General features: G+C 31.0%; 1 protein-coding gene across 2 annotated transcripts; it reads left to right on the forward strand.

Moving 5' to 3' along the window:
• Positions 1-2,784: 2,784 nt before the first annotated feature.
• On the forward strand, positions 2,785-10,518 carry LOC144575660 (agamous-like MADS-box protein AGL11). 2 transcript variants are annotated; one of them, XM_078325870.1, is made up of 8 exons: positions 2,785-2,881; positions 4,794-5,001; positions 8,486-8,573; positions 9,034-9,098; positions 9,213-9,312; positions 9,587-9,628; positions 9,747-9,788; positions 10,077-10,518. In XM_078325870.1, exons 2-8 carry the CDS (start codon positions 4,820-4,822, stop codon positions 10,284-10,286), a joined length of 729 nt encoding a protein of 242 aa, XP_078181996.1. In that variant the 5' UTR covers positions 2,785-2,881; positions 4,794-4,819; the 3' UTR covers positions 10,287-10,518. The 2 variants fall into 2 exon arrangements, with proteins under 2 accessions (XP_078181996.1, XP_078181997.1); XM_078325871.1 differs by having other exon boundaries at positions 8,492-8,573.
• Positions 10,519-11,098: the final 580 nt, after the last annotated feature.

Raw genomic sequence — 11,098 nt, forward strand, 5'->3', positions numbered from 1 at the left:
CATCGTCCGTCTTATCATGCTTATATCTTCTGATTTACACTGATAGGACCGCTCATGTATGTTGTTATGTTTTTCTTCATTATTTTAAAATAAGTGTATACATATAACAGGTTTTCATTAAGGATAGTACCTGCGCTACAGTACCTACACTGTACTCGCAGGAGGACTACTGAAAATTAAATGTGAAAATATAATTTTTTATGAGAATTGCAAAAACTGCACGATTCGAATTTTTTTTCTAAAGTATTAATACCTATTAACGGAAGTATTTATACCTATGATGTGAACAATTATTTATTGCGTGGATTCTTAAAGTGTGAAGATAACAATACTCGTGCTACAGTACCCGAGAACTACTGAAAATTAAATGCATAAATATATCTTCCTACAGGACCGCAAAAACTCCACAATTTGAATTTGTTTTTCTAAATTATTAATATCTATGCAATTTTCTCTTTCAAATGAGATCCATGATGACATACTTTCAGGCTCGTCGTCACGCAAGTGTTTATACCTCGCCGTACAAGTATTTATACCTACACTTGCAAGTATTTTTTACATATGACACTGAAAGTATTAATATCTAAATATTGAAAGTATTTACTTATACACTGAAATATTTATACCTCTGAGGTCAACTATGTTTGTTAGAGTAAGGTTGACGTGGGAATGATTGGGGAACTCGAAAAGAGATTATCATAACAAGTTACGCATCAATGTATTAATATCTTACTTTTTTAAGTGCTAATAATCTTCTAAGTATTTATATCTACAAAGATGTAAATATCTAAGTATTTTTTACATATGACACTGAAAGTATTAATATCTAAGTATTGAAAGTATTTATATCTATGCACTGGAGTATTTATTTTTATGAGGTTAACTATTTTTGTTAAAGAAAGGTTAACGTGGAATTAATGCTGGGACTTTGAAAAGAGACCATATAATTAGTGGAACCATAGAGAAAGGGTGCTGCTGAGATTTTAAAATAACAATTAGTTGAGGCTATATTATATATTTTTAGAATATTAATTAGTAGACGTACACAATATAATTATTAGAGATCATAATACATTGTTTCTCTAAGTGCGGGTACTATAGCGCGGGTACAGTGCGAGTACTGTAGTGCGGGTACTAAAATAATTATTCTTTCATTAATTATATATGTTTCTCTTCATTATTTATACTGATAGAACGGCTCATATATATATATATATATATATATATATGTTGCTAATTATGTCTGCTTATTTTAAAATTGTACTTTTAAATATATATATATAGAGAGAGAGAGAGAGATTGACTAATAAGCTTTCGGTAGCATATGGGCCGAAGTGCTACCGATCCAAATTTGAAATTTCAAAATCTAAAAAGTCGATCTGAACCATTTATCTTGTTCTCCATATTAATATGTGCTTGGAGACCAAATTTTACATTTTTCTGAATTTTTTTACTATTTATTAAGCCACTTTGAAAATCGCTAATCCAACGGTAGCACTGTTTTGTTAAGCCACTGTTGGATCAGCGATTTTCAAAGTGACTTAATATATAGTAAAAAAAATCAGAAAAATATAAAATTTGGTCTCCAAGCACATATTAATATGGAGAACAAGATGAACGATTCAGATCGACTTTTTGGATTTTGAAATTTCAAATTTGGACCGGTAGCACTTCGGCCGAAGTGCTACCGAAAGCATATTAGTCAATCATATATATATATATATATAGAGTATGGCTAACGCGCTTCCTCTAGCATATGGGCCGAAATGCTTCCGGTGGAAATTTGAAATTTCAAAATCCAAAAAGTCGATCTGAACCGTTCATCTTCTTCTCCATATTAATATCTACTTGGAGACCAAATTTTACATTTTTCTGAAATTTTTTACTATTTATTAAGCCATTTTGAAAATCGCTGATCCAACGGTAGCTTCTGATTTTTACTGTTTGGTAAGCCACCGTTGGATCAGCGATTTTCAAAGTGGTTTAATAAATAGTAAAAAATTTCAGAAAAATGTAAAATTTGGTCTCCAAGTAGATATTAATATGGAGAAGGAGATGAACGGTTCAGATCGACTTTTTGGATTTTGAAATTTCAAATTTCCACCGGAAGCATTTCGGTCCATATGCTAGAGGAAGCGCGTTAGCCGTACTCTATATATATATATATATATATATACATGCACTTCGGCCGAAGTGCTACCGGTCCAAATTTCAAAATCCAAAAAGTCGATCTGAACCGTTCATCTTGTTCTCCATATTAATGTGTTTGGAGACCAAATTTTATATTTTTCTAAAATTTTTTACTATATATTAAGTCACTTTGAAAATCACTAATCCAACGGTAGCTTAACAAAACAGTGCTACCGTTGGATCAGCGATTTTCAAAGTGGCTTAATAAATAGTAAAAAAATTCAGAAAAATGTAAAATTTGGTCTCCAAGCACATATTAATATGGAGAACAAGATGAACGGTTCAGATCGACTTTTTGGATTTTGAAATTTCAAATTTGGACTGGTAGCACTTCGGCCCATATGCTACCGAAAGCATATTAGTCAATCTCTATATGTATATATATTGTTATTAGCTTCTCAAACAGAATTATGAACTCTGTACCAAAATAAAATGCGTCAACCTTTGGTGTCATGTCACGGTGTCATTACGTGATTCGCCCACTTTTTGGTGTGGTCCCATATATGTTGGATTCAATAAGCACACGTAGAGACCATTCTAGTCGCATTAAACTAGACCGCAGGTGCAACATACCACCATACTTCTTAAGGAAACCTAACGCTCACCAATGCATAGTCCATGCAGTGCCTATTTCTTTCGACCTCTCTCTCTTTCTCTTTCTCTTTCTCTCTCTGGTGATCAGGAATTAAAGGTTAGTGCTAATTAGTAATTATCTCTCTAGCTAGCTAGGCAGAAACCACATTTTTATTTCTTTCTTTTTTCGAATGTTTGTTTCCCACAGTTCCGAAAATAGATCTAGATATAAAATTATCCATATAAATATATGTGCTAGCTAGCTACAATTTTATCTACAAGTTTCTACTAGATTTCCTTGTAATTGTTTACCAATTTTAGCTGGTCTTTTTTTCAGAAAAAGGAACAGATCTGCTCTCTATATTTCTACTGGATCTTACTATACACTTGCTCATGATCTAGCTATATATATATATATATTAGCTACTGATGAATACTCCTGTCTTACATTTTCTTCAAATTGTTTTAATATTTGTTGAACATGTTTTATCGATCTAGATCTGGTTTTTCTCGTAAGATCTTCGACCAATTTCTGGTCTGTAAAACTTCAGAGCTAGACAAACTAAATTTTGAAGCTTTTTTGTTGATATGAGAAGGCAGCGGTGTGATCAGTTCCTTCTCGGTCTTTTTTTTTTTTTTTTGGGTTCTAGTTCTGATGTTCTCTTTTGAAAAGATGCTGAATTCCTTACTGAATTCCCTCAACAACCAAGACAAAGCTCTTCTCTTTGTTTCTCTGTTGTTATTTTTCTTCAAATTTCTGAATTTCGCTTTTAAGAACATACCCAAAGGCTGACTAGTAGCTAGGGTTAAGCTTTAGTTTTGCTCTACTTTAACAAGTACTACTGGTAATTGAAAACAAATAGAGTTTATGGTTTGTGCTGATCACAGTATTAATGTTAAAAAAAAAAAAAATTATTTCCTAAATCTAAATTTGTTTATGGTCTCCGCAATGTTTTCTTTTCTAGAAATTCTAATATCATGCCTATCATGCATCAATAAGATAGTACATAGGCCACACAAGATTAATTTTCTTCTTCTTTATGAAAATACATTATCTTTTTTTTTGGGGGGGAGAAATAGTGATAGTAGATATATCTCTACTTCTTTTTGGAGATCTAGTAAGTGAAGAAGATACAGTACTAATATATAGCTGAATTAGTATATACAGTAACTTGCACTATTTTCCTCATGATCATCTATAATAATATATGATCTAATTAAAATTTTCATCCTAATATCATTAAAATTTTCTAATATTAGCTACTGATCATGAGTACTTCTGTCTTACATTTTCTTCAAATTGTTTTAATATTTGTTGAACATGTTTTATTGACGATCTAGATCTGGTTTTTCTTGTAAGATCTTCAGATCTAGACAAACTAAATTTTGAAGCTTTTTCGTTGATATGAGAAGGCAGCAGTGTGATCAATTTCTTCTCTCTTTTTTTTTTCTTTTTTTGGGTTCTAGTTCTGATCAGGTTCTCTTTTGAAAAGATGCTGAATTCCTTACTGAATTCCCTCAACAACCAAGACAAAGCTCTTCTCTCTTTGTTTCTCAGTTGTTGTTTTTCTTGAAATTTCTGAATTTTGTTTTTAAGAAGATACACAAAGGCTGACTAGTAGCTAGGGTTAAGCTTTAGTTTTGCTCTAATTTAACAACTACTACTGGTAATTGAAAACAAATAGAGTTTATGGTTTGTGCTGACAGTATTAATGTAAAAAAAAATATATATTTCCTAAATCTAAATTTGTTTATCGTCTCCCCAATGTTTTCTTTCCTTTCTAGAAATTCTAAGATAGTACATAGGCCACACAAGATTAATTTTCTTCTTCTCTATGAAAATACATCTTCTTTTTTCTTTTTTTCTTTTTGGAAATAGTGATAGTATATAACTATATATATCTCCACTTCTTTTTGGAGATCTAGTAAGTGAAGAAAACACAGTACTAAGATATAACTGAATCAGTATATACAGTAACTTGCACTGTTTTCTAATTTCATTTCCAAAATAATTTTGTTGCTGCTTTTAGGCAGGAAGAGGGAAGGAACTAGTCAGATGGGGAGGGGAAAGATAGAGATTAAGCGAATTGAAAACACGACAAACCGCCAAGTCACGTTTTGCAAGAGGCGCAATGGACTGCTGAAGAAGGCGTATGAACTGTCAGTGCTGTGTGATGCTGAGGTGGCACTGATAATCTTCTCCAGTCGTGGCCGCCTCTATGAGTACTCCAATAGCAAGTAAACTAACAGCTTAATTTTATAGTTAATTTATGCCCATCTTTTTGTATAATTAACGAGTAATGCATGAACTGTTGTTTAAATTTCATGGGACATGAACTTACATTCAAAATATTTTGGCACTTTTCTCTGTATACAAGTTATTTAGGAACTATATATGTATCCAAATTCTGTAGTTTCATTCCTTTCAATACTGTTTTTAAAAGGTAAATGAGAATGAATGAATTTTTCATTGAAGTGCAAACTCCATGTTTACAGGGAGCTAAGAAACATAAGAAAAATTATATCCTAATAAATTTTATGAATAAATTACTATCAGATTGTGGTGTTTTGCAAACTGCCAATAGTTGGGTTTACTTGTACAGATACTGGTGAGAGGCACAGGTGGTGCTATTTTGTTTTCCCACCAGTACTCTGACAGGAACACTATGTAACTTAAACCTTTTGTTTCATTAACATGAAACGGGCTTCTAAAGCCTTTTATCCAAAAAATCACTATCAGATTTTTCATCTTCTGTTTAACCAAATTTTCTTTGTTTCATGACAGATATTAATTATTGTTGTGGAAAATCCGAAAATGGTTCACTTGTACATGTTTCTTTTGAATATATATGATTGTAGAAAATTTGTTAAAGAGCAAGCACATTTAATGTTTCTTAATTTATTTTCATATATTATAATATTTATCAAATTGAAGCTCTTTCTCTTAGGACATTTATATTCAATAATATCTTATGCTATGTGATCAATTAAAGATAATGAATTGACCAATATATGGAATAGAAAAGAAAAAGAAAAAAAAAAGTGAAATCCATTTTTTAAATAGTTTTGATTAAAGTTATTTATAATTTTAAAACAAACTTTTCTTTTATTAACGAGGTCCCATCCAATTTATGGGTTGAGATCAACTAATTATCTCATTGCTCCATTTATTGTATTGTTAAATATATATTACAGTGCTATATATCATGCTTCCAAATAGCAGAATTCTGTCAAACTAATGGCAATTAGTTATATTTCAAATATAATAAATATATTTATTAGCATATTATAGCCAAGTACCTGGTCATTTTTCCAATTACATGGTAAAAGAAAGAGTTAGGGTAAAACCATATTTGGCACCTATTTAGACAATTTTAGAAAGTAAGAAAATGAATTCATCTGCATGACTGCATCTCTTTGGACTATTCTCTTGTCTGTTTTTTATGTGTATATTTCTTTTTTTGAAAGTTATTGAGACCCTGAAAGACCTTCTGTTGATGGGTCATATATATATATTAGTTCAAGCAATGTCACATTTAACTTCTCCAGTTGAAGATATATGCTGTGAGGTTTTCCCTTGCTGTGTTATATATTGACTGATGATCTCATGCTGTGAGGTGTTAGCAATTTGCACTCTTATCTCTTTTACACACTCAGAAACAAAATTATATCACCTGAGCAGAAAAAATGCATTGGAAAATACATTTCTTTGCATGGTTTTGGAAATACAGCAACAAGAGTTTTCGGTTTCCATTTTCATGCAACTCATGCATGCATGACATCACCGCTCACATCTCTCTCCTAAGCAATGTCTGACATGGTATCTAGTTGGAACATTTATTAACAGTAAAAAAGGGTCTTTTCAGTTTTCAGTCAGTATATATATATATATATATATATATATATATATAAATGGATTAATTGGTATACTAAATAGTTACAAAGTTTTCTATCATGAAAAAGCAAAATTTAGGTTATTCTTTCTGTGTTTCCTTTCTGTTGTAATTTTCAAGTTAAAATGGTTCCCCCCCTAGGCCTTCCTCTTGTATCCTAAGTAATGATGATTTCTGGAGAGAGAAAGATATAGAGAAATTTAATCATTATTTTCTTATATTACTATTATCTTGAATTAATACTACGTTTAAAAACAAAAAAAAAACTATCTATATATGATGTATTCATGATATTACTTAACTAATTAGTGTGTGTGTGTGTGTGTGAGAGAGAGAGAGAGAGAGAGAGAGAGAGGATAAGAGACCTATTCTTTTTACGTACTGACCATTCAACAGTTTACCCTTGCTTTCTCCAAAGCAACTCCCAGTTTCTACTTGTCTTTAGCATCTCTGGCAACTAGGGAGTAGGGACAGTCAACACTTTGGAGAGAGAGAGAGAGAGCTTTTCTATTTCCTAGGTACAAAGGGTTAAAACTAGTGAAGTCATATTTACTATTTTTATGTTAGCTTTTCCTGCTTTGCATTGAGATCCCATTTAAGCGCTGTTACTATGTTAGTGCAACATTTCAGACAGACAGCACTAAATGTATATTATATGGCTAACTACTCCATGTTGTTAGTTATTATATTTTTCCATTATAAAATACAATAGCTAAATGTTTGCTCAGACAATATCACTTTTAAAGTAATTTTTTGCATCTTGGAAATACTAATTTTGTGCTAAATTTCACAGTGCAAATGTTGTTTGGATAATAAGTTGGAATATTATTGTTGGAGGAAAGAGTGCCACTTTTACTATTTCTATATTTTTCTGGATTAGCATTAGGATGAGCTAATTCAATGTTGTTCTCGGTGCTTGAAATTCTTTTTTAATTTCATCTCAGCCAAAAATTTCATCATTAATTTACCAAGTACTACTTAAGGATCCAAAAATAACCTAGTTTTTCTTTGGTTGGGACAATTTTGACAATTGTCAATCATACCTTTGAAATTTGAATTTTTAAATGTGATTATATTTACATCATGTACATAAAAATACAGAATTAGTACTTTTTTATTTCATCAATTGACTTAGAATTTATAACAATTTATGTCTAACCTTTGAATTGAACATCGAATAACATTAAAATTATAATTCTCTTTATAATTTTCTAGCAAGTTAAGTCCGTCAGCACTTGTAAGGTGTGTTTGGTGGTTGTGTTAGAGAGAGAGAGATAGAGAAAATGAGAGAGAGGGTAGCAAAAAGAGATTAATATGAGATTTGCATATATATATATTACCGGCCCAAATCTAATTTTTACAAAGAAGTCATATATATTGTCACCTCCTTTTTGAGCAAGTCATTATTTATAATTATTACCATCTTTTTTTTGTAAGAAATGAATTTCCATAGTATAGTTAGACGTTTAGTGGATGCCAGCTTGTGTTTAATTAGTTAATATGTAATTAAATTCTGATTTTTATGAAGAACTAGGGTAAGAAACTAAGAACAATTAAAGAAGTTTTCTGAATGACGTTCTTGATCAATAATTATGTATTTATTACGACATTTTGTATATGATTTAGCTCACTCTTTAATTAAATATTAATTAGAATATAATTAAGTTTTGGCATGTAGCTAGATTTATATGCCAAAACTATATATATACCTGTTTTTTCTCCATTATTTAGAACTCTTGAGCTCCATTTAATTAGAAAACCGTTACTATATTAATCATAAGAGGGTTATTTGTAATTTCAATTTTTTTTTGTTTTTGTTTTTGTTTTAGCACTAGCATAAGGCAAAGCATAGAGAGGTATAAGAAGGCACATGCTAACACTTCAGGCTCCACATCAGCTGTTGAAGTCAACACTCTGGTATTTAATTTGTTCAGATTCTCCAACCTATTTGAAACCATTTAATTTATTGCTTAAAATGGTTTTGTGCAATACACACAAAGATATACATTTCTTCATCTCTATAGCATGAAGTAACAAAACTTTGTATATATGTATGAGAAACTAAGTCTAAAACTAGGTCTAAAACTAAGTCTAAGAACACACTCAGCTGGTATTTAATTTGTTCAGATTCTCCAACCTATTTGAAACCATTTAATTTATTACTTAAAATGGTTTTGTGCAATACACACAAAGATATACATTTCTTCATCCCTATAGCATGAAGTAACAAAACTTTGTATATATGTATGAGAAACTAAGTCTAAAACTAGCTAGCTATCTGATGGATAACATGAAATAGATAGATAGAAGTATATATAATTCTTTATCTTTTCATTTAGTTTATTTCTTTTATTTTTTTTTCTTCTTTATTTTGTAGCAATACTACCAGCAAGAGACTGCAAAGATGAGACATGAGATACAGGTCCTTGAGACTAGAAACGAGTAAGCTAGCATTATCATATCATTGTCTAATTAATTCTCAAATTTTAAATTTTAAGATAAGGAATATTGATATTTCAGTAATGTATGACAAGTTGCTAAATTATAAAAATGCAGACATTTTATGGGTAACTGTCTTGGTAACCTGTCTCCAAAGGAGCTTAAGCATCTGGAAAACAAGATTGAGAGGTCCATTACCCGCATTCGCAATAAAAAGGTATACATTAATTCAACTAGTTGAACATAATCATCAATTTTGGAATTTAATTCTGTAGATTAATTAGAGTTGTTTCCCTTCTTTTACATATAAAATAAGTTGTCTTTGTTTTGTTACTACTTTTATAAAACTCACAAGTACTTACAAATATATATATATATATATATATATATATATATATATATATGAGAATCAAAACTAGCAGCTAAAGATATTAATAACTTATGGTCCTGAAATAACATTGAATTAATGTTTTATCTATTTCCATTGACAGTATGAGTTGTTCTTGGATCAAATTGAGAAAGCAAGTACAAGGGTACCATTTTCAACTTCTATATATAACCAATTACTTCTACCAGTTCTTTCCATTTTTTTTTCCTTTTTTTCATTAATTTATTATCTAATGTGATGTTTTTTTGTTATGATTGATGAAGGAGAAAGAACTGCAGAACGAAAATATGGGGTTGAGATATAAGGTAGAAGTCCCAACAATCATCTTTGCAATTATTTTCTCATACATTTTTTTCTAAAATTAAAACTTAGATTCTATTATCAGTTCATTATTTCTTGCATAATTAAGTTTATTTTTACAACAAGTTTTGTGGAGTTTTGTGTTTTAATCAATTGTAACTAACATGAATGAACCATGATTACAATAACAAAGTGAGATATTAATTTAGAACAGTGTAGTACATTACAGATTTTAGTAAATATAGTTAATAGTTATGTGCTTTGCTGATACTCAAAAATTATCTTCCTTTCAGTTACAGCACGCGCAACAAAGCGGGATGATGTCAGGTGGGTCCGAGCTGGACCCGCTCCATACATTCAACTCAAGAGGTAATTACTATCAGTTCGAAATGCTGGAGCCTGGCCCACATGGATACTCGCATGGCCATGGCCAGGACCAAACTGCACTTCATCTCGGCTACGACATTAAGGCCAATAATACCCCTGGCAAGAACCTCCTCTAATGAAAAAAGCTGCATGTCTTGCTGCTGTGTGTGCATGCTTGTTAAGTGCTTCTTTTGTTGTTGTGATATTAATACTATGTATGCATTCAAAAACAGCTTAAAACTAAGTGCTGTAACTGTGTGTTGTTTTTACTTTTTAGCATTATGACTTATGAGTTCATAGAAATGCATGCATATATATATATATATGGTAATGCATGAGGAACTGGAACTTAATTATCTATGATATGTGTGAACGTTTTGCGAACTAATTAGTTTGTTTCTGCTTGCTATGTATGTAAACTGTATTGGTGTGTGCATGCTGTGCCATATATAGTTATTGTGCTAGGCATTAAATATATATATAAGCTTGAAATAGTACTAGATACAAATTTATGATATATTCTTTTAAATAGTAGGTCTAGCTATGCATAATAAGGTGGTCTCACTTCAATTATGTGATTATTATATATAAGAGGAGTTTGCAACATGCACCAAGCTTGCATGAACAAAGCAAGTATATATCCTCTCAGATATTGTAAAGTGAGGCCCACAACTTTACGGTTTAGATTTACTCCAAATCGGGTCTAACTCAATCCGATGCTTATTGAAGATGTAGGAGTCCCCTTTAAAATTCGTGCCAAGTTAATAGAACGGTCCGGATCCACTAATTCTAATAGATTCTCTTTTACGGTACCGGAGGTGATCAGAATTCAAGCTTGCATATATATATATATCCTCTAGTTTGTTATCGAGTGTGTGTAAAAGCTAACTAGGGCCATTGAGAAATATTTGTGGATCAGTCATAGATCGAGATTAAAAATAATTAATCA

Source organism: Carex rostrata, chromosome 24 (genome assembly GCF_964058835.1).
Source record: "Carex rostrata chromosome 24, lpCarRost1.2, whole genome shotgun sequence".
Lineage (NCBI taxonomy): Eukaryota > Viridiplantae > Streptophyta > Magnoliopsida > Poales > Cyperaceae > Carex > Carex rostrata.